The sequence below is a fragment of the Mollisia scopiformis genome (genome assembly GCF_001500285.1).
Source record: "Mollisia scopiformis unplaced genomic scaffold LY89scaffold_26, whole genome shotgun sequence".
NCBI lineage: Eukaryota > Fungi > Ascomycota > Leotiomycetes > Helotiales > Mollisiaceae > Mollisia > Mollisia scopiformis.
The window spans coordinates 656,701-678,580 of record NW_017263606.1 but is presented as its reverse complement, the minus strand read 5'-3'; the positions used below and the strand labels follow the sequence as shown (position 1 = coordinate 678,580).

The window sequence follows — 21,880 nt, the reverse complement described above, 5'->3', positions numbered from 1 at the left end:
TAGGGATCGAATGACTGCACGTGCAGGGGTAGGCCATTCATTATTCTCTTTCTCGATAGGATCACTTAGGATAAGAGGTGTCTCCATCTTGAATTATGGACTGATTCCTAAGAGGGTTGTTGTGTAGTAAGGGTTTTAAAATGGGGTGTAGAATTTTTACGCGTTACCGCGTCTCGCTTAAGTGGGCCATTCCCGGTGGCCTCAGCTCTTACTGTCCTGACTCTCGAGTCGTGAGTACCTCTGCACCTCACTTGAATTGGTCATTAATCCAGTATAGGGTCATGTCTTCCATACTCAAAGGTAGTCTGGTTCCTGATCGGACAATCACTGCTGAAGTGAAAGCCGTCCCGACATTCCTTTCTTTGCTCATCTTTGGTTTCATATATCAAGCATTGCTACTTTACGACACTCTATCGCAACGAAACATGATCCAACTAGGTGGCCTCTGTGCTTACTCTGCTTCTCTCTGTGTTTATACGATACTACAAATTCAGCAAGTCGAAAAAGTAGTTATCGTCCTAGAGACCGCAGCCGGTCCTGCAACTCTCATCAACATGAAGCATCTCACTTATGCCAATGCTTCGTTGACTGGTTTGTATACAGCCATTATCATTTGCGTTAGCTTCAAGTTGTATGGAGAGTTTCAATGGACAATATATCGCCAGCTGAACGCAGACCTGGCTATGCAAAAACGTTATTTCACCTTCAAGGTACATTACCCATCATTCACACTGAAGAAATGTTTTTGATCAATTTTCCGTCCTCAGATTTTCACGAGTATTCTCAAATTCGACCTATTCTATTTCCTAGGATTCGTCATCCAAATGCTAGTGGTTGTGACTGGACTTGCCAACTTTGAGTTCGTACTCACTGTCGCATCAATCCCATTCATCATCCTCACACTCATGGTTTCGACCTGGTTCATGAGACGGGAGAACATAACAGGCATGCTTGTTGTTTTGGTAACGTATACCCAATCCGATCTCGAAATAACTCAAACTAATAGATCTTGGAGGTACTTCACACTGCTCTCCTTGCTTTCTACGTGTTCAAGCTCGTACGAATATACCAACCATCCCACGCCGAATCTTATTTACCCGTAAGAAAAAACGTCAGTTCTTTTGGGTTCCTTACAATCATGCTGAGCGTTGTTACTATTGGCGTCGCAATCAAGTGCATGGCAAACTTCAACAAGGGATTGAAGGGGCACATCACAAATCAGAGGCTGGCATGGAAGTTGTTGGAGGATCACGAAATCGAGATGATGGAGTTCGATGACCGGCGATAGTACACCGCAAAAGTACAGGAAATTCCATCGACCTAGAACCAGACATCAAACCTTACAGAATGTCTGCAGGGTTTCGCTCCCTTGTCTTTTGGATATGCTCAATAGCCTCCAACAAATGGGGCACAAACTTCGCTGGATTCTCCGTCGCAGGAAAATGTCCTAACTCTGGCATACCCTTATGCTTGGCTCCAGGAATCTTATCACAAGTCTTCTGGGCCATCTCAGGTGTATTCGACCAGTCATACTCGCCAGTCAACATGAAGACTGGACATTTCTTAGTGTCAATCTTGCCAACACGCGAACGGCCGTCCCAGCCTCCGAAATAGAAGTCTAGATCTCCGTGGAATATGCCATATGCTTGAGCGGAGTACAGATGCCAGATGAGTTGGCGGTTGACAAGAGGGGCTGTGGGACACATCATCTGCTGCCTGTTAGACCACTGCCGAGTGTGATACGAAGGATACCTACACCATAGACCCACTCTGGGTTGTACAAAGCTTGATTGACATGAGGCGAGCGGTCGTGGAATTGTCTTTCCATAGTGATATGGTCGGATCTGTCATCCGCATTAGCAAACCTCTGGCTCTCAATTGCAGCTGATCACTCACCCTTGCAAGGGAATTGTTCCACCAGCACCAACCTCATCGGCCCTAATCGCCACCGCAAGACAAACCTGTCCTGCCATCGAGGCACCACAAACAATAGGCTTATTCAACTTCAACACCTTCACCATCGCAGCAATAGCCCCAACATAAGCATCTTCCGTATTCGTATGCGCACCAGGAAAGTACTCCGTCGAAGGAAAGCTTCGTCCATGCCCTGGAAGATCAAACGCAATCATGTTACACCTCTTCCTCATCTCCGGATGATTCATCACACCGTGATACTGGCGACTGTCCGACCCTGCAGTGTGACAAAACACAATATCCTGTTTCCCCTCCCCGCTCTGCTCGTAGAACACTTTGCATCGTCCCCAGATCGGTGCGGTGATGTACACGTATCGACCGACGATGTGATCGACATCTACTTCGGGCTGCTCATCTGCTGGCGTCGGACCACAGTGCGCATCGTGCAGGACTTCAAGAGCTCGTCGCCAGAAGTGGGTATATCTATTGAAAGCCAACTGGTCGCCGAGAATTTCGATACCTTCTTGTTTGATGTTCATGCCGAACATGCCCCAATAGGATTGATACGGCATGGCTGGGACAAGCTTGAAGAACTGCTCCCATTGTTCTGGTAGAGCAGAGAGAGTGAACAGAGCTTTTTGGTGGTTTCCTGTGGTCGCGGCACCGGATTTGTTGTTCACAGTGACGAGAATGGCATTGTCTGATCCCGCGGCTTTGATGCCAAATGTGATAGGAGAGGAGATCTCGGGTGTGTCGGCGAAAGCTTGGAATTGAGCATCTTTCTGAAGAAGGGTGTTGAGTTTAGGAACTGCGGCTTTGAGTGGGCTTGTGATATCGCTCCGCTCGTGAACTCCTTTAGAACCCATGTTGAGATGATATGATGTTGCAGTAAGATGATCGAGTTATAACTTCAGAACTTCTTTTAATTATTTGAAGAATCTTGTGAGTATCAGCCAAAAATTTGGAGTTATATCATAAACTTGATGGGAACATGGCGGAAATAAGAGGTACCACCAGTATACCCCGCTTGATCTCACCTCGCAGCATTAGACCTTCCCCGCATTACACTAAAAAGCAATCACTAGCTCTCCAAAACCACTAATTCAAGCCAATTATGTCTTGCCCTCCATCAGATAACGGGTAGCTACCTATGAAGTATATGCAAACCCCTCAATCTCGGCGAAAACCAAACTCTTGGTCCAAACTCAACTACAGAGAAACAATTCCTAGTGGGCAATGCTGAGCCACTGACGAGAGACAATATCTGCACGTCTCCTCGGTCGAATGGTGGCTTGATGGAGCTCGGTGGAGCCTGTAGAATATGTCGTTCGTGTAATTCGTCTATCCGTAAATAGCCAGGTGGCGCGAAAAGGTGGTCATGTCGGAAGCGAGCGAGCCCCTTTCCGGTGTCCGCACGCTAACAATGCCATGTAGCTTGACAACGATAGAAGTCATCTTGTGGTTGAGGTTCATTTTCTGTGCGAGGAGATGTTCGCGGACTGGGAGAAATATTCTAGCATGACACAAAGGTAGTCACGGAAGAGTCGATCCGGGAGCAGTTGTTACTTCTCTCCTATGTTCCCTTGATCTCTGGGAAGAAATTCAACAAATCCCAAATGGGATCCATCATGAACCCTTCCGCATCAGCAGACGTGAACGAGTATTGTGCACCAGGGGCTTCCTCTAAAGCAGCTTCAGTTTCATCGTGCTTGTCGAGCTCGTGTAGTCGGTATAAGACGATGCTTGCTTGCAGGCCAGGGCCATGGGTTGAGCTAGGACTGATTGCAAGCTGTTTCATGAGCAGAGCAACTTCTTCAACAGTTCCAAGCATGCGGTGTTCATCTTGGAGAAGGGAGCGATAGTTCTTGCAAGCCTCTATGATGAAGAGGCAGGAGAATGAGACCATGACAAAACCGAAGTCACCCATGTATCGAGCTGCATCACGATATACTGGTCCCAGGTCTAGGAGATGCTCGCAGAAATAATGTGCTGCTTGGACGCTGTTTTTGATCCTGACCTGCTGGTCGGTGGTGAGGTTGCGACCAATGCTGAGATTTCGGATCATGTAGGTGCTGAGGCAGAATTTCGTGAATCGGAAATGAAAATCCATAGCTTGACCTAAAGGTTCTGGACGGATATTAGGAGTGTTGATCATGGAAACCATACGTGCTCACCTGTCGGAATGGCAGGGCCCCATTTTCTGCTCCAGCTTGTGAGAGCTTCGTCGGAAGCTTTGGCGACATTTGTCAAGATTTCTGGATGAATGGCAGATGCTTCATCTGCGGTGTCTGGAGGACACCACCATTCGGCAAGCGCTGGGGAGTGTGCACTGATCTGTCAAGCTTGAGTCAGAATGTAGCAGGACATTTCTTGGTGGGTTTACCTTGTCCCAATGAATACACAATTCAGCCTCCGATAGAATTTGTCGTGGGCCATGGCCAACATCAATATTATCGAGTATTTGTGGGGCGGCGCGTATTGTTGCGTCTATTCTAATACTCGGAGGAGTTCCAGTTACAACGGAAAAGCTTTTTGCTTGTTAGACCAAGTCATGACAGGTACGTGCAACGCTTACTGATTGGACATATTGAAAAGCCACAACCAATAGATGTAATATTTAAAGTTTTGAGTCGAATTGATGTTCGGTTCATTGGATCGGATTGAAGCTTTCAGACCTATTATTGATCGATGAACAGATAAATGCAGGGCGTAACTCTCTGTAAATGACTTGATAGACCGGTGAGAGATATCTGCTTGATCATGTCGTGTTGTGTTTTCTTGAATCGTTGGTCGATATGCATAGAGCACCGAAAGAGCCTGCAACATCGTCCACTTTTCTCCATCGGTCTGGGGTCGAACATTACGGTCTTGCAGGATATCGGAAATTGCTGGGATAAGTTGTGTTCTCGTACGCTCGCCCCCGGGGACATATCTAGTCGTGACATAGCAGATACACAAGGCCAGTGTCCTTTTCTGGGAAATCACGTGGGATATATCTTCCAAGTCGCTTTCCTGGAGAAGTGGTATGAAAACCAACATTCGGTTTCGGAATCTAGTGGCCGATGTCAGTCATTTAAAGAGGGTTTGGGAGCATTGTGCAGACATATGAATGAGTTGCATCATATCTCTCTCTGGAACTGATGTATCATATGGGGACATATGCAGGTCCTGGGTGTTTTGGTGCCTAGGTGTCTGCAAAGTCGCCTCGATTCTCCTTCGTTTCGAATTGGGTTGTCCACTATCGTCATCTTGGATATTCTCAGATGCGCTGAATACAGTGGCATAGGGTGTGGTATTGTATATTGAAGGTAAAGCGGGCTCTTTGTTTGCGCGTGTCAATTCATTGATTGGAAAGAAATTCCGAGCAATAGCAGCTCCAAATCCTAAGACAATGTATGTCAGCAAACGAATCTACAAAGAATGGATCAGCCAAAAATGTAAATAGGTAGGGGGCCAAACGGCCTTGGGCGGAGGAGCAAGATTTTTTAAATAGCAATTGAGGAAGAGAAGACTAACCATCTTTACGCCAAACTATAGGGTTATTTGTGTCGCTATTCTCTGGGATCGTACCTCCTTCTCCTCGTGAAGGCCTCCTGTCCATAAAATCACCACGGGCCGGACGAGGGACTTCTTGATGGAAGCCATTTGAAATGTTGCCCAAGGATTGTGTGCGGTCCGGTTTCTGGACAATACACTCCCGACCGGCCTTCGCACAGCGAGCGCATGGTGGCTTGTCCGAGCCGATGCATTTCATCTACTCAGTGTCAGTTCTGTAAGATGATAGGAAGATATAGAGTACCTTCAATCGGCGGCAATGCATGCAAGCCACTGCCGCAATGGGTGTGGCAGGGCCGGTCGCGTCCATATTGATGTTGTTGGATGAGAACGACGCCGGAATCTCCGGGCCGTTGAAGGTAATATTTTCGTTTACTAACGCCGGACTTTGGCCAAATCATGATCTGAAGAACGATAATGTACGAAGTATTTGATTTCTTTGCTTGACGGAATGCGCCATCCAGGCGGTCATCAAAGCGTATATGAAGTCGTTGATTTGAATGGGCAAAAGGATTACCTTTGCCGTACGACTCAGTAGTGGAGAGTCACGTGAATACTCTGCGCTCAACGTGTATTCCCTCGATACCTATAGGTACAGAATATACAAGAATGGATACTGCGATACTGAATGAATGCGAACTGACACAATCATCTGTCTGCAACGTATAAAATTTAGGTACGTGAAGGGGTAGTCACGAGCATGGCCAAAGTCCTTCCGTTCTCGCGAGCCCAAGCTTCCTAATTTACTTTCCTCTTTTCCAAACTTTTCTCCAAATGTGCTTAAGACATGCAACAAAAGTCTCCCTCACCAAAGAGGACCGACGCCTCTCATTAGGTTCATTATCAAATCTCTTAATCATTGTCACCTGCTCCATTCTAGAACCTATCTTCCAGCGAAGCTCTGACGGACAAAGGTAATTCCTCCCAAGCAAAGGTAGCGCAAGACTTGGGCATTGGCTTACCGGACAAGAAGGGATTTGGTGAGCTATCGGCACACATTTATTATACATGTTCCTTCAATCGTCGGAAGGTGCTATTCCGCTCATGCGACGGGAATTAATCTGGGATAGAGATCTTTGGCTGTGCAAATTTAGAGCCTGCAAGGTACCTACAGTATACATTAACAGCCATCAGATTTGGCTGCACCAGGAAGTCACTATATTGACTCTGCATAGGACCCGATCTCGAAGTCTCCAATCTATAACTTCTGGACTTTGCACGTCTGGAGAACGCATTCAGATACCTTCGAGGGGTGGCGAATCTGGCGATTACAATGACGTTGAAGTGGCCAGTCTCCCGTTTGACATACCATTGTCATAAAGCACGATGACGCCACGTCTCCCGAGCAGCATCTTGCGGGCTGTACTCTGGGGTTTCAGGGGGGCAGATCTCCCGTCTGTGCCCATGCCATGCACTGTCCACGCGATGCCTGGCACGGATCAAGACATTGCCACTCCAGAATTTGGACAGATCTTTTTTCCATCAGAGTAGTATAGTGCACTGCAGAATGACCACAGTAAGGCGCAGGAAAAGTTTCGTGTGTTTATACCTATCCTCCATTAAGGTCATATCTGTGTCGATATTGCAATGGCGTGCCCATCGGTACGGAAACCTCCTCATAGCTCCTTCATGCGACGATCGAGTTTCCCTCGGCAGTGGCCGATTGGGATGTATGTGTTGAAAGTCTTTCGATGATGTGCTCAAGTACCAGTACTTGTGACTTGAACTGTATCATGCATATGCAGATCCTGTTATGCGAGAAATCTTGCCACATTTCACCACTTTAGGTCTGCGCATCACCGACGAGGTCCTATTCTGTGTCATAGTGAGCTCACAGTTGAGCCTCTGCATCTACATCAAGTAAAGAAATCGTGCATAATAATGCAGACAACCAATCACCAGTTGGATGTTGTCCTATCATTTATGCTTTCGGCCAATTCAAGTATAGGCTGACTTCAGCCTCTTCGGGTGGACTCTCAGGTACCAGCCTTATCATCTATTTGACTTTTCTATCATCCGATTGACGCTTGTTATCTGCCGCCACATTGAGCGGAGCAATTACCATATGATCAATCTGCAGGAACTTTCCGCAAAATCTGCACACGGCCCGTGGGTACGTACATACATCCAAGAAGGCAAGATGCTCGTCATACGCTGTCAGTCCCAGTACTTATGTACCTTAAGCTGCACCCTGCAGCAGCGGCATATCACACTCCTCACCTCCCACACACTCGAAGCTTTCTATTTTGAGGTCGTGCTTAATGATAATTCGTAATCCGCATTGTATTTTTGGTGGAGAGTCACGATTCCACGCTGGATTTCCTCAGAGTACGGGAGTTGGCTAGTGAGCCTTCCATCCCGCAGCTTCATACACGATGGTATTCACCACTTTCGCTTGACTTCATGAGTATAAGACGATCTTCGGCGCAGACGCCGCCTCCATCAGCAAGGCCTTTCTTTCCAAAATATGAGGAGAGCCAAACCGAGATTGAGGTCGATGAGGAGGAGGTGGGAACGATTGTTGTGCATCCCGATGAGGCCGGAAGAAGAGTTCTAAGACCGCAGCCTTCTTGGGATCCAAATGATCCTCTGGTATGTGAACTGTGTTTTTTGGACTTGGGTTACAATCGCTGACCTACTGCAGAATTGGAACAAATGGCAAAAATACAAAGCATATTTCACCATATGCCTGTTCGCATTCCTCGCTACAGCAAATGCAATCAAGTTCACCATTGCATCCCCTCAATTGAGTCACGAGTTCGGAATCAGTGTCTTGGAGATCAAATTTCTGACAGCATTCAACCTCTTGGCTTTGGGAGCGGGAGCTTTGTTTTGGGTGCCTCTGAGTCGCGTGATTGGAAAACGTCCGGTTTTTCTCCTTGCGCTTCCCATTTTGGTAGCCGCAAACATATGGTCTTCACAAATCCACCGTTATGACCAACTTCTGGCCTCTTCCATTCTCTCCGCTTTCGGATCTGCGGCGGCGACTAGTGTCGTGCCTGCTGTAGTAGCCGATCTTTTCTTCGTCCACGAGCGAGCTACGGCAATGATGTGGTTTCAGGTGTCACTGTCCAGCGGCCTGTTCCTCGGAACACTCATCAATGGATTGGTGGTGCAGTATTTCTCTTGGAGAATAAATTCTTACTGGATAGCAATCGCAGCTGCATTTGTTTGGCTGCTCGCCATTTATACAGTGGAGGAAACGACCTATTATGACCGAGACATCCTCAAGCCTATCCATGGATATGGACCGAAGAAGAATCACTGGCAGCGTATGGAGCTCACCAGAGGATGGGTCGAGGGGCAGAACCTCTGGCGAGCACTTGGGAATCTGGTAGCGATCGCTGCGTATCCAGGCGTGTTTTGGGCCGCTCTGACCCTTGGGGTCTTTGCTGGATGGTATTTCCTCCTTCGTTCCGTTAATTGATAGTCTATTGACACAATCAGGAATATGATGCTCAGGCTCTCACTCATCCAGAACTTCTCAACCCCGCCCGAAAGCCACAGCACGCAATTCCTAGGCCTCACGTCCCTCGCGCCACTAACTGGATCACTGATCGCCATCCTTCTCTTTGGCAAAGGACTCGATGCACTTTCCGCTCGCATCACGAGAAAGCACGAAGGAGGAAGAGAACCTGAGTATAGACTCTACCTCATTCCCATCCTCATATTCCTTGGAGGGGCGAGTATTGTAATCACGAGCTTCACTTTGCACGGAACTTCGAGCTCGGAATGGATCGCGCCCATCATCGGGTGGGGAATCCACGGCTTCGCGTTGACGGGAATTTCGAATATGGTCTTGGTGTACGCTGTTGATTCGTACTTAGCATTTGCCGGCGAGATTGGAGCCCTGGCTAGTTTCATTAGTGAAGTCGTGGGGTTTGTGATTGTGCTTTGGGGAGAAGAATGGGTTGAGGTCATGGGTGGGAAGACGGTGTTCGGAACACTGGTTGGGGTACAGTGTTTCTTTGCCCTGCTTGCAGTGGTATTTCTAGTTTGTGGGAAGAAGATTAGGGTTTGGACTGGACGGTGGGGAGTTCTTCGATGGGAGAGGAGGAGAGGTTAGATTCACTGTAGAGCATATGAGAGGTTTCACATCATAGTAAGTCTTCCGTAAAATAATATAATGTTTAGATAGTCACGTTTTGGTCACTGGTTTATGGGGAAGTGTGTGGATTTCAGAATTTCTTTCATTCTATTGTTCATTGTTTCGAGGGGAGGATACTCAGCTGTGGAGCCCGGACAAAGACTGCCCTTACTCCTCATCATCCGCCTCACTTTCTTCTTTATTCTTCTCTGCACTCTTCTTCTCTTTCTTAGCCGCCTTCTTAGCCAAGCTCTTCTCCGCCTTCTTTCCCTGTTTTCTCTGCTTCTTAGTGTGTTTCGGGCCCACGTACCCATTTTTCTCCTCTTCCCTCTTCTGAGCTCTTAGCTCGGCTGCTGCTTCGCGGCGCTCGTCGGCTGCGTCGAGTTGCTTGGCTGATTTGAGTTTGTATTTTGGAGTGGGGCGGCGGGAGAATGCTGAGGGTTCGGAGGCTGTGGTGTCGAAGAGGGGGACGGGGTCGTTGTAAGACATAATGATGTTGGTCTTAGTTGAGTTTTTGAGGTGTTGGGTTGTGTAAAGTGAAAGTAGTGTACTGAGTAGTGTGTTTGTTTTGATGATTCAAGATAAGATGGTGTTCGGAATTAAATTATACACTGTGACCTAGTGTTGTTCCGGACAAGGTGTTTGTTCATGCATATCCATTTTTAGCAATAATAAAGGCGATGGCTCTATTTCTATTGTTAAGGTACAGTAAAATAAGGATCGAAGTAACATTGTTCAAAGCACTTCGAGTGGTCTTCACCACGTGAGTACCTGCCTTCGAGCCTGGCCACTTGATTATTACTATCCCGTTGTTCACGCCAGCACTTTTCCCCCTCCATACTAGGCAATTCAAAGCTTACAATGCTTTGTCTCCTGACTTTGGATACGTACTCGATGTCCAAGTTCTTGCATATCGGATTTTATTTGGCCAGTTCCCACGGCATTCCACTCACCTAGTCTCGCATTGCAGTTGCACCTCGGATAGTTTTATACTCTTGCTGTCTTTACCACTCATTGGTCATCCTCGATCATGGATAAGCTGCCTCAGTATACGGATCGTCAACGTCTTCATAGCTAAGGGAACAAACGAAACTTCTTGACTCGAAAGACCGTGATGAGCCAACCAGCAATCGTAAAAGCTGTGTCGTAGACTCATATACGGCATAAAGGCATATACAACACTGAAACAGTGCCCGCATGTGGCAGTACTAGCTGCAGTCTAACTGAATGATGGTATTAGCAAAGCAGTAGTACTGAACTTCTGACCCCACTTGCCCAATTAGGCAAGCGGGGTCATATATCCATATGAACAACTTTTAAGACTAGTCCATTGATGCACGATGAATTGGCCAATCTGGGAATACTCAATGCGAAGAACAAAGAACAAAGTATAGTGCGTGTATTAGTGTTCTCCTCCCCGCAATTCTCGAGAGCCACCGCATCAAGTGATTCGGAACGCTAGCTAAGCCATTAATTAAAGTATCGTTCTTCCCCAAACCCCGCATCATAATTCCAGCCTCACATCTCCCAAAACGCACATATATCACGTACAATCTTGTCCGGGTCTGTCGTCGGTATATCATGAGCCCCATCAATCTCGCGCCATACGATATCAGTTCCCGAATCTCGCACCACCTCTTCGACATCAGGCTTCAGCTCCTCGGTGACGATGATCGGGTCGTGACTCGCTACGATAATCAAGATCTTACGCTTCTTTTGGAGTAGACGTCTCCACGCGGCGTGTTGGCCCGCTGCAGGTCCGAATCTTGCGACAGAGGTGAATGAACGGATGAATCCAGGATGCGTTTGGATGTTCCATTGGGTTGCTGCGAAAACTGTGACGTCTGGATACTTCAATGAGGGAGGAGGCTCTTTGAGGATGCTGATGAGTGCAATGTTAGTAGATGATCATTTTGATATTGCTAAGAACATACGCTTCGTTGGGGGTGACCTCTGCAGTAGCGACACTCTCCCTATTCTCCTTCGGAAACATCGGACGCTGCAATCTCTTCTTGAGAAGAACTTCCAGAATAGGCTCTGGGATGATGCTAAAAAGAATCGGGAAGTATTTTTGCACACCCAGACGGCTGTCGCGAATCAAACTCGTTGGCGTAAGCAGGACTAGAGATTTAACCATGTTTTGGAAATAGCTAGTGAAGCAGATTGAAATGCCACCTCCAAGCGAGTAGCCGATGACACTGAAGCCTCCATTTAGGCCACCGGTCCATGACAGTGGTGAGGAGGTAACAGCTAGGAGGATTTGAGTTGCGTATAGTCTTTCGTCATAGACAAGGTCCGCAGGTGCGTCGCTGTAGCCTCGTCCCCATGCGTCCTAGAAAAATCACATCAATAATGAGGCCATGAAGAGGTAGAAACTCGAGATTAAGTGGGAGGCTTACAAAAATCATAACGCGACAGCCTCGCTCGACCAGTCCATGCGCAACAGCACCGAGTGCAAGGCCGGGAGTCGTAATTCCATGGACCAGCAAGACTTTTCGGCCATGTTCGGGACCCCATTCAAATACTCTCACTGTTCCGTACTGTAATTGTCAGTGCATATCATAAGAGATATTCTTTGAGACGTACTGGACTTTCCACATCTCTTCCGCCAGGGAGCGCATCTGGCGGATACGGCAAGGCCGCTATCTCAGTCAGACTCAACTTTGGCAGCAGAGTAGCTGCAGGACTCTTGATGACCTTCACCTCATCTCCTCGGAATATCAAGCGCGAAACGGTAATGGCAGTAAGAGTTGTGAGAATGCTGAAGCTGACGAGAGCTGTAGTGGAGCTGAGAACAGCATCCATGATTCTGAATCTTAAGTGTGAATAAAATCCAATGAGTTTCTATGAGCCGATGAGGGTATCTAATTCTATGAAGTACAGGCGCAGAACCCGTAAGAGGGAATTGAGAGCAGATAAGTGTTGGGTCGTGAGATTGTATTATCTATCGGGATGTCGGACTTTGAAGTTCGCGATGTCAGACCCACTCATGTCAACCGGAATGCTATTGGTCCGAATTTAGTCGACGTCTCTCATTTCGTTCAATACGCAAATCATCAGCTTGATGAGATAAAATATGTTAGCATTCAGAAAATCTAGGTAACAGGAAAGCAGCAGATAAATGCTTCTTGGCGTATTCCATGCTTTAAAGTTAGGAAGACAGTACTTCTCGTAGCCCCACCGCAAAGTCTGAGCGAAGTAAGAAGATAAGAATTTCCTCAAAACTATTCGGTTCTGAACTGCTTTCTTGCTAATAACTCAGTAATATGTATAGCTTAGTCCATCGCTTAAAAGTAGCAAACAGCGGTTTATAAGGAGAGGAAAAGGGGTTACCCCGAGCTAAGCGAAAGACGCTAAGATTGTAGTACAGCCAAGTTCAGACCAAATTCTGTTCAGGGCATCGGTGTCTAATCAGTAAATACATCCCTTCAACCAGCTCAGAGAAGATAATACATTGAAAATAAAGACAGGTCCAGAAGAAGCTTCACTCACGTGACATTACCTAAGATAGCGGATCGGCCAAATTTAGCTCCGCCCCTGATTAATGGCTTCCATCTTCTCTCATGTCCTCGCATGGCCATGACAACATGGCCACCGATTATGTCACCCAGTTTCGGAGACTTCGAGATGAGTTTCGAAATGCACAAGAAGGCGGGTGTGCCAACGTTGACAAAGCACTAAATCTGGCTTCCTTCGACTCGAGCTGGCCAACCCCAGGCAGCGAGCAGCATCCTTCTCCTGATGCATTCGCAAGCGGCTTGACTGGCAATTCTTCTGACGAAGTCCCTACCTCTTCTCCAGGAAAGGACTTACCATCCTTCACAGGGGCAGGATCTGGTATCGCCGCGAATGCGTTTGCTTCGGGACCATCTGTACGTGAAGAGGAAGCGGCTTCTCATCTCGCTAACCCCGTAGCAAGTGAGATATATCCCGAGCATAGACCACGAAAAGGCCACAAGAAATCTCGAGGAGGTTGCTTCAACTGCAAGAAGCGGAAGATCAAGGTAAGACAGCTTACACGTGACATGGAAGAGAGCTAACAAACCACAGTGCCAGGAGAATCAGCCTGCATGTCGCAATTGTACTCGGAAGAAGCTCAAGTGCGAGTACCCGGCTCCGAAGACTCTATCTGCGCTAAGATCATCTTTCTTGTATTCGCCAAATCCTGTGACTTCGGTGAACCTACAAAGTACGCCAACTGTCTTTACTTTGACTGATATGCGACTGTTTCATCATTACCTTCTGGATGCATATCCTCATTTACCGGTTGGTAATGAGACTGCCTGGCTATCTCAAGTTCCGCTTATTGCACACCATGTAAGTTCTCTGCTTCAGGACCGATGAATTTCTTTGCTGACGGATTCACAAGAACCAATATTTGATGCACGCCATTCTCGGCGTGGCAGCGTCACATTTAGAACTCATCACCGGTGATGACCTCAGCTCTGTGGCATTGCACCATCGCGTGCGAGCCATCCAAGGTTCTGGTGAAGCTCTGACACAGAAGAACCGAGCGGGAAGTGATGGAGATGCACTCCTTGCGTCTTGCTATCTTCTCACATTTCAATCTTCGTACATGAAGGATGGCATACCCGAATTCTTCCAATTTGTGCGCGGCTGTACTCTCGTCAGTAATCAGCTCCGGGAAGAGAAACTTCCCATGGCGTTCTTCCTTACGGCCCAGGATCATTTCGAATTCATGGAAGGAAGATTGATGAACCTGCCAGTAATCAACCCGGGAATATTGGACGGCGCGAACATATCCCTAGATGTTCTACCACCAATACTTGAACTTCCAGTACATTTCAAGTTTTATGATCTCCTTGTCGAATGTATCGCTGCTCTGAGGATATCGTCATTACAAGGTGAAGCAGATATCCACGGTTTCCGGACAATGCTGACTTCCCCCCAGGCTACTTCAAATTTATCACCATTTACCAAGCCATCAACCTGTTCGATAATCAAGAATTCACCGATTTCTCCGACCCCACAAACACCATATCAAGGATACTCGTTGGACATTTCTTCGCAATACAACTCATGATGCTCCCGATCCTGGATCGAGAATGGGGCGGCAGAACAAAGACAACGCCTTGTCGAATGAATCTTGATTGGGTTGCCAGAATCAACGACTCGATTCCGTCTCATATGAGCTATTACCTTGATTGGCCTACAGCTGTAGCTGATGCTGTGTTGGAGGAGCTCAGTGGAATTCACGTGACTATTCCGAAGCTTTCGATTTTGCGAAAGAAGATAGCACCAGGCAAGGACGTCGTGCTGGGATGGAATTTGAAGCGTGCGTCGAGTCAGAGACCTGCGATATAATTCACATTGGCTAGGCTCTATCCTGGAACTAAAAGGAATGCAGCATGTTATCCCTCAACGCATCTTGTGTCATCTCTATCCCCCCATTCCTGGGACATCGCGAGTCCAGTTTACCTTCATCAAACCACTCACCAAGCCATAGATTGACTGGACCTGTTCGACAATGGGAATGTATTCCGCTTCAGAACCTCGGCGATTCACTTGTGCACAGTGCAGTTGTCACCATGATATGAGCAAAAGCTGAAATGGAAGCAGCGAGGAGTTCACAAAATCTGCACTTGATGAACGTCTGGCAAAGCTGGATGATGATCGGTTCCAGACACGGGGAAGTGAGGACGATCGGGAGAGAACATTTGGAATCAGAGTGTAACATTGAAGTCGATCAGTATTTGTGTCATTTTCCGCCTCATCCGCATGTTATCACTCGAAAATCAAGTGAAACCACAACCAAGACAGACTCCATTGATGACAAGTGTATCCACGGTGTCCGACTATTCACCGCCCAATCTCTTCTTCACCTCTGTTTTGCTATCGCAGTCTCACCTACCCATTGACAATTGCACCAAGCTTCGCAAGTTCCCCTTCTCCAAAGTTACTCCTATTTGAACTTGCAGCAGACCATTCACTCTCCCCTCGTCAGTTCATGATCAAGCCTTCGTGTCCAAATAAGAGGTCAAGGATTGGAAGTCAACTGGGACTAGGGCTAGAGCAATGGGGCCGTGAAGTACCATCGTGCCTCCAGGGAGGGAAGTACCTTGATTCTTTAAGTCCAAGTTGGAAGTTACTCGACTCCATAGACAAGTCGAGCTCTTCGTATGGTACAGTTCTCCCATTGTCTATCATGCTTCAAAGTGAATCTCCTTTAAATTCTGATTATACACGCATCTGAAATGTGGTAGCGACAGTGTCCTGGTCTGGATGAGACGCTTTGGTAATTGAATTTTTGTTGCTCTTTGCAAGATGCCCTGTTCTCTGGAGAGCATATTGCATCTTCAACTGTCGTGGCTCGTTGAATCTAACTTTGGCGTCGCTCAGATCTTTAGAATCTTAATCCAGTTGAAGCGACAATATCAATGAGCGATTGAGCAACACATGTTCCAATTGCTAAAGTCCTTTCTATGCAAGTGCTTTGATGCTGGGACAGTGTTGGAGTTGGAGCTAAAAGTGAAGCGATAGTTTGGCCTCACGAAGAAATTTCATGTCACATCACAAGTCAATGGTCAAATCAATGGGAGAATGACAGCAAGCGCACTTCATTCATCCTATCTCTCTCTTCCCCCTCACCACTCCTTGGCTCCCTCGTACTCTGCCTTCGAGCAGAATTGTCCGGCCTTCTTGCCCGCCACCACCATCCCACTCTCCACTCGATATCATCCCCCGTCCCCGTTGTCCACCCCCTTCCCCTTCCGTCCCCCGAATCTCCACTCCCTGACCCTCCCGGCTCTCCCCAAACCCTCTCCCCTCCTCTTCTTCTCCATCTTCTTCTTCTTCTCGTCCTTCTTCAATTGGTCTCTGAGTGTTGGTGGAATGGCCAGCCATTCCCCGGCGGTTTTGCTGAAGTAAGCAACCAGACCAGCTGGTGCTGTGGTGGGAAGTTGTTGTGGTTGGCGGCGGCGGCGGCGAGAAGGAACGGACAGAGGGCCGACAATGAGGTCGTCGGGGATCTCGGACTGGAGGCCAGCGTCGATATGAGCGTCGATGATGTTTGCAGTCCAGCTGCGAGTGTTGGAAGGAGTTGGAGACATTGTAGTGTGGGGATTGAACCCAGTTGTGATTGAAGGCTGAAGTTTGTGGAAGCTGGAGAGGAAAGGAGGTTGAATCTGGGAGGAGAGGGGATATTATATACTTATCAGAGGGGTCCCAGCTCGGAACGTTCCCAGGATCACAATGGGAGGACTCGATATCATTGTTGGAGTTTTGTTCCTATTGTGGTCCTTAGGGTGAGAGGGGATTTGGTCACAGATAGGGGTGTTGATAGCTAAGCGAGAGGGGCTAGAATTTCTCCCACGAAAACTCTCCCAGAAACTACACACTTTCTTGGAGGTCAAAACGTGGTTAATCAGAGGCATTGGAAAGCTGATTGGATTATGGAACTGTATTTCTGTATGATAGATGACATTCTAAGGTCACAGGGGTTATTTCAAGGACAGACATTCAGTTGGGATCCGCCGCACTTTGCCTGCTGAATCGTGTCAAAGCATATTTCAAGTTGACATATAATCAAATCATCTATTTGAATATCGCTGTTTTACTTCTCAACTCTATAGTGCAAAGGCTTACGTTCTCCTAAACGATAACGGGGCAAGGCTGGGGATGATTGTCGTGGAGAAGCATGCTAGGAGACACGGGAGTTTCGAAAGCTGTGTGATACAGTAAGATTACTACGGGTTAAGATGATTGAAAACATCTCTCCAAGACACAGGCACTTAACCAAGAATGGTATGACAGCATCTGAATCGTTTAGATTGAGGGCGCGGACTGCGAATGACATGCTGAGACCATACGAGATGATGTCATGACAGACATTCAATTTCACGCGGCCTTCTTGCATGTATCGAAGGGTTATACTCTGACATTGGTTCTTGAGCTCCTCACGAGTTACAACATGGAAGCCTTTCTTTGCGGATAACAATTAATGGGGACACAACCTGGTCCTCGTGCAGAGTTATCACAACCAATTGAGAGATTTAAGAAACCTTATGTATGAATAAAGCAGACGTAGTTGCCAACTCCGTAGCTTTCCTTCAAAGTGCCAGTCATTGTCATCACCATAATTCGAAAACTCGGATTTCTCGCCCAACCACTCATCGAGTCCGGAATCGGAAGAAGAGCAAAAAGCAACTTTAGAACCACGTAGAATATCGTACTGAAGCACTATAGTAGAATACCATGGAATTTCGAAAGGACAACATTACTTTGGTGGAGGTGAATCTCTGGTACCCAAAAAAATTCGTTACCATTGTCACAACCGAAAACTCGCTTAGCCCCTATTGTCCCAACCGAGCACAATAGCACACTCAATGGCCGAAGTCAGGAAACAATATCATCCCATCTCACAATGGCTTTCCTCTCGGGACGCTCCAGCTAGTAACTCCTGAATCAAGATATAAGCAGGAGCTCCTTCCTCCCAAAAAACTTTTTTTCTCCAGCTTCTACACTGTCTTCAAAGTGTCCCACTACAATCTACCAATCTACCATCAATCTTCAATTGGGAGCCGGTCTCCAAACCACCACCACCACACCGACATCAAGAAAAACACAGCAACAACCACCACCTCCTCACATCTTCCGACACAATGTTCGCTCCACCACCACCAACGACACCAGAGTCGGTTGACATGCAGCTGGAGGCACAACTGGCCCAGACGATGGCAGAGGCGGCGGAGAGGGAGGAGAAGGAGAAGAAGAAGGAGAGACGAGCAGCGCGTCTGCGGGCCGAGAGGAGACGAGGGGTGGTCGGGACGGAGAAGAGGAGACGAGCTTGGAGGGAGGGAAGGAGACGGAGATGCTTTTGGGACAAGAAGAGGATGGGGAAGTTTTGTTCGGAGAGCCAGTGGACGGCGGGAGCTTGGGGAGACGAGAGAGACTCGGAGTGAAGAGATGAATGGAACTTGCTTGTTGTCGCTCCTCCAATTGACTTCTCCATTGACTTGTGGTGTGACTTGACTTGACAGCTTGATAATATCTGACGGCAATCTAAAAACCAAACAGCTTCTCAAGTAATTCTTGCTTCTGTCTCATGTATCTTCAAGCGTGTTGTCAATGTTCTGAGCTTTGGTTGCATGTATGGAGCTTGCCGATGTAAGAGTCGTCGGTTGAGACTCAGTACTCCAGCATGTCTGGAACGGTAGCAATTCTTGACAAGATCTGTCTCGAGTGGTGATGTAGTTCTTTGAAGAAACTCGATCTTGTAGCAGTCATCAATTCTCTGTCTTCGGAACAGCTTGAGCCTTGAATCCTACAACGGTTTCAAGCAGAATTATTCACGACTTCCCGAATGACTGGCCTCGTCTCTTACCTGGCTTTGAAGAGGAGGTTCCTCCCGACAACGGATATTCTGCTCTTCAGAAAGATTGACCCAATAGATAAGATCTCAGCAGTCTCAACAGGTCAAGTCGCAGCCTGCAATTATCAGAAATAAAAGACTGCAAAATGTGAAAATCAAAGACACTCATCTTCAGTTCATCACTCGATCTCCGTCAACACCACAACACTTGCTTAAACCATGGGATATGATAGACTCATGTAGCTAATTCCCATACCATTCTAAGACCGCATCCCACTTGTGCTGAGCAGTGACAACGGGGTGAACCAATTGTCTCTTGATATTCTCTTGATATTCAAGAGTTATGGTCGATGAGTTCGTCTTCAACAGGGGCGTATGAACTTATGCCTAGGCTCTCCTTTGAAATGATCAGAGGTTGAGCTGAATGCCTTGAGCAGCAACCAAGACATATATATGTAGAGCAGGTTCGACGATGGTAATCGAAGAACTCGGAATGACAACAACCTGACACGTGACAACAGGTAGACTTAAAACCCAATCCAGGCTCAATACATGAATTACGAGTTCACCTTCAAGAAAACTAATCGCTCTTTTGCTGCAACCTACAGACATGATATCCTGCAGCATCCCTTGATCCGTGAGAAACAATCACAAGGAAGATTGACGGGTCCCGATCGGATTATGGAACAGGATTGTGGTTGGGGGTATTTATACCTAAGAAGAGGTACTTCCAGTGAAGCTCATGGCGAGATTCACTTAAAATGAGCAGAGAAGACTACCCTAGTCTGCACACCGGACTAGATATAACATAGAGGTGAATAAGCTTGCAAGCGACAGCTTGAGAACTATAAACTGCTGACTTCCCCTAGGATTTCGTTCCTCACGACCGAAATTCAAGTGCGAATAAACACGGTGTGCGGCCAGGCAACGTAAGACGCAGTGTTCTCTTCATAATCAGTGGCAATAGATTAAAAGCCTTTTACCAGAAAACAAGTGCAAACAATGTGAGACGACTGCTACATATCAGAAACGGTAACAAGACTTGACAACAAGACGCAAATTGACAGCAAGCTCAACTATTATACTATGTAATCGCAATCGCAAGTACACCAAACTAAGCGTGGACTCTGGAACCGGACGAGAATGTCACAAGCGACTTGCGAACAGGCAAGTCCAGTTGCAGGAGATGATGAGAAAGTTGGAGAGGACTCAGAGGAGAGAAGAGTGTTTATATAGGCAGCTTGAGCCGAGATTTGCAGTGCTTCAGTCTGCAGATGGGACGGTGAATTGAATGATGTCCGCCGTTTCGTCCGTAACTGAAGCACTTTAGCAGGACGTGAGAGAAAGCTGGTGAATTTAACAGTGACCACCAATTCGTCTGATGCGGTCGGCCGATCCGACCGCATCAGACGAAAACGACCATCAATCGAGACCTTGAGACGTGGCCATCAACAACCCTCAGCTTTCTGCGTTAACGCTGAGAGCCGCGCAGTAGCTATCGAGAACCACGTCAAGATTCCTGATGGCGCCAATGCCCCGAACAGCAAGGGTGCCACATACGTCCACAAAGAACTCGACCGTGTCTGAAACGCTTTGGTAGGCAATGAGTGTGAAGATTCATGAATGAAAGAACATTGGTAAATCTGAAAATCGAACATACACTTCTGCACTTTGATCCATATGTGCAAACTCTCATAATGCCATGGTATAATCTTCCCGATGCACCTCCCAACGCCAAAGCTGCCATCATTTCATGCATACATGCAATCATCAATCATTCAAATCCCATATCCTCATCCTCATCTTCCCCGCCAGCACCACCACCTTCATCTTCTTCCCTCTCTCTTCTCGCAATCTCCCTACTCAATCCCAACTTTCTCAACTCATCCATAACACCAACTATGAACTGTCTACCCTCTGCGACCTCCATGGCACCAACACCACGCAGGCTACTCACTCCTCCACCCTCTAGGTCTTTGATACTGGCCCGCATCTTGGCCATCCGCACTTCGCGGAGGTCTCGAAGTAATGTACGGACCCGGTCTGGGTCTGGTATATCATCTGGACATGCCTCGAGGAGAATTTCGCCAAGCTCGAGCCAGTGGTACGGCAGGTAGTCTGGAGGAGAGTCTGCGGTTGATGAAGGGAGGAATGGTGGAGAGGTATAGTCTGTTGCAGCAGGCTGTGCGGATATTGGGTATGGATGTGGAGGCGGAGGCGAGAAAGTCTGTGGCGAGATATCGGTCTCGTATTTCAGTATAGAATCAAGTGACGAGGGAAGAAGCCATGGTGGGGGCAGAATATTTGCACGACGCTGTCGTTTGAGGAGGAGTGCGAGCCAAAGTGGTATGGGAGCACGATGAGGCGGGCGAAGGGCGGGAGTCGGCCCCTGGGAGGCAATGTCAGTCTTGCGATCAGAATTGGGACGATGGATATGATGCGTAGGGGCTGTAGGAGGGGTCGGCGGGGTCCAGACTCACCCCCAGGAGATTGAGGCTTTCTAACCGTTGCCGTGGTATGACCGTTACCATTTCCATTTCACAAAGAAAGGCGACCTCCATGGGCGTTAATCCTGGCTGCAGAGGTAACGCCATGATGACTTGGGTGTTCTTGTGTTTCCAAATGGAAGCATGAACGCGATTCGAGAGACGTCGACGCGATCTCGCGGCCTCAAATAAAAGGCACCCACGCGAGGCAGTCAAAATGTCTCGGGAGTACTTCTTCACCTGCTGAATCGATGTTGGACAACCGATTCCTCCTAAAGACCCATCTGATCCTCTTTGATGTTATACTATACGCACGTCGCCGTTGGGTATAGATGAGTACGACTTTCGGTGTACTCCTTCATGCTATTGTCCTCGTTGATGCAACGTTCGGAGTATTCTTCATCGAATTTGTTTGATGGTTGGGAACGAGTCGAAGCTCTCAAGGAGCACCATGATGCGGGAGAATGCATGGAGAGCATCATACTATTGTAAGCTGAAACAGGCACA

The 21,880-nt window shown here is 47.5% G+C and overlaps 10 protein-coding genes across 10 annotated transcripts in view; 5 read left to right on the top strand and 5 right to left on the bottom strand.

Annotated features, from left to right (window-relative positions):
• Nucleotides 1-1,288, top strand: part of LY89DRAFT_710737 (uncharacterized protein) — a gene marked incomplete at both ends in the record, with an annotated part of 2,478 nt that extends 1,190 nt beyond the window's left edge. Inside the window, 4 exons of the mRNA XM_018217853.1 lie at nt 115-181; nt 305-710; nt 768-962; nt 1,007-1,288. Of these exons, the coding sequence (XP_018064824.1) occupies nt 115-181; nt 305-710; nt 768-962; nt 1,007-1,288 (950 nt within the window). The remainder of the gene's footprint in view (nt 1-114; nt 182-304; nt 711-767; nt 963-1,006) is intronic.
• Nucleotides 1,056-3,204, bottom strand: LY89DRAFT_262358 (alpha/beta-hydrolase). The gene is made up of 5 exons (XM_018206279.1): nt 2,952-3,204; nt 1,897-2,853; nt 1,757-1,844; nt 1,135-1,709; nt 1,056-1,088 (listed from the first exon to the last, which is right to left on the bottom strand). The coding sequence occupies exons 2-4, from the start codon at nt 2,778-2,780 to the stop codon at nt 1,341-1,343; spliced, it is 1,341 nt and encodes a 446-aa protein (XP_018064823.1). The 5' UTR covers nt 2,781-2,853; nt 2,952-3,204; the 3' UTR covers nt 1,056-1,088; nt 1,135-1,340.
• Nucleotides 3,205-3,487: 283 nt separating this feature from the next.
• LY89DRAFT_740179 (uncharacterized protein) lies at nt 3,488-5,779 on the bottom strand (the record flags this gene model as incomplete). The annotated part of the gene is made up of 7 exons (XM_018220561.1): nt 3,488-4,041; nt 4,089-4,248; nt 4,298-4,442; nt 4,490-4,966; nt 5,018-5,297; nt 5,431-5,668; nt 5,714-5,779. The coding sequence occupies 7 exons, from the start codon at nt 5,777-5,779 to the stop codon at nt 3,488-3,490; spliced, it is 1,920 nt and encodes a 639-aa protein (XP_018064822.1).
• Nucleotides 5,780-7,872: 2,093 nt separating this feature from the next.
• On the top strand, nt 7,873-9,535 carry LY89DRAFT_740178 (MFS general substrate transporter; the record flags this gene model as incomplete). The annotated part of the gene is made up of 3 exons (XM_018220560.1): nt 7,873-8,061; nt 8,114-8,868; nt 8,917-9,535. The coding sequence occupies 3 exons, from the start codon at nt 7,873-7,875 to the stop codon at nt 9,533-9,535; spliced, it is 1,563 nt and encodes a 520-aa protein (XP_018064821.1).
• A 189-nt stretch (nt 9,536-9,724) lies between these two features.
• LY89DRAFT_740177 (uncharacterized protein) lies at nt 9,725-10,045 on the bottom strand (the record flags this gene model as incomplete). Its single annotated transcript, XM_018220559.1, has 1 exon — nt 9,725-10,045. The coding sequence occupies one exon, from the start codon at nt 10,043-10,045 to the stop codon at nt 9,725-9,727; it is 321 nt and encodes a 106-aa protein (XP_018064820.1).
• An 880-nt stretch (nt 10,046-10,925) lies between these two features.
• LY89DRAFT_689700 (alpha/beta-hydrolase) lies at nt 10,926-12,486 on the bottom strand. Its single transcript, XM_018215954.1, has 4 exons — nt 12,143-12,486; nt 11,956-12,096; nt 11,491-11,888; nt 10,926-11,438 (listed from the first exon to the last, which is right to left on the bottom strand). The coding sequence occupies exons 1-4, from the start codon at nt 12,359-12,361 to the stop codon at nt 11,075-11,077; spliced, it is 1,122 nt and encodes a 373-aa protein (XP_018064819.1). The 5' UTR covers nt 12,362-12,486; the 3' UTR covers nt 10,926-11,074.
• A 637-nt stretch (nt 12,487-13,123) lies between these two features.
• On the top strand, nt 13,124-15,264 carry LY89DRAFT_656240 (uncharacterized protein). Its single transcript, XM_018212373.1, has 4 exons — nt 13,124-13,560; nt 13,607-13,873; nt 13,926-14,421; nt 14,469-15,264. Exons 1-4 carry the CDS (start codon nt 13,144-13,146, stop codon nt 14,879-14,881), a joined length of 1,593 nt encoding a protein of 530 aa, XP_018064818.1. The 5' UTR covers nt 13,124-13,143; the 3' UTR covers nt 14,882-15,264.
• A 987-nt stretch (nt 15,265-16,251) lies between these two features.
• LY89DRAFT_760311 (uncharacterized protein) lies at nt 16,252-16,960 on the top strand (the record flags this gene model as incomplete). Its single annotated transcript, XM_018221505.1, has 1 exon — nt 16,252-16,960. A coding segment is annotated over one exon (408 nt), but the record flags the coding sequence as incomplete, so codon positions are not given.
• A 1,217-nt stretch (nt 16,961-18,177) lies between these two features.
• Nucleotides 18,178-20,474, top strand: LY89DRAFT_787482 (uncharacterized protein; the record flags this gene model as incomplete). Its single annotated transcript, XM_018223077.1, has 2 exons — nt 18,178-18,307; nt 20,218-20,474. The coding sequence occupies 2 exons, from the start codon at nt 18,178-18,180 to the stop codon at nt 20,472-20,474; spliced, it is 387 nt and encodes a 128-aa protein (XP_018064816.1).
• A 49-nt stretch (nt 20,475-20,523) lies between these two features.
• On the bottom strand, nt 20,524-21,494 carry LY89DRAFT_689698 (GINS complex, PSF2 component). The gene is made up of 2 exons (XM_018215953.1): nt 21,368-21,494; nt 20,524-21,276 (listed from the first exon to the last, which is right to left on the bottom strand). The coding sequence occupies exons 1-2, from the start codon at nt 21,479-21,481 to the stop codon at nt 20,662-20,664; spliced, it is 729 nt and encodes a 242-aa protein (XP_018064815.1). The 5' UTR covers nt 21,482-21,494; the 3' UTR covers nt 20,524-20,661.
• Between the last annotated feature and the right edge of the window lie 386 nt (nt 21,495-21,880).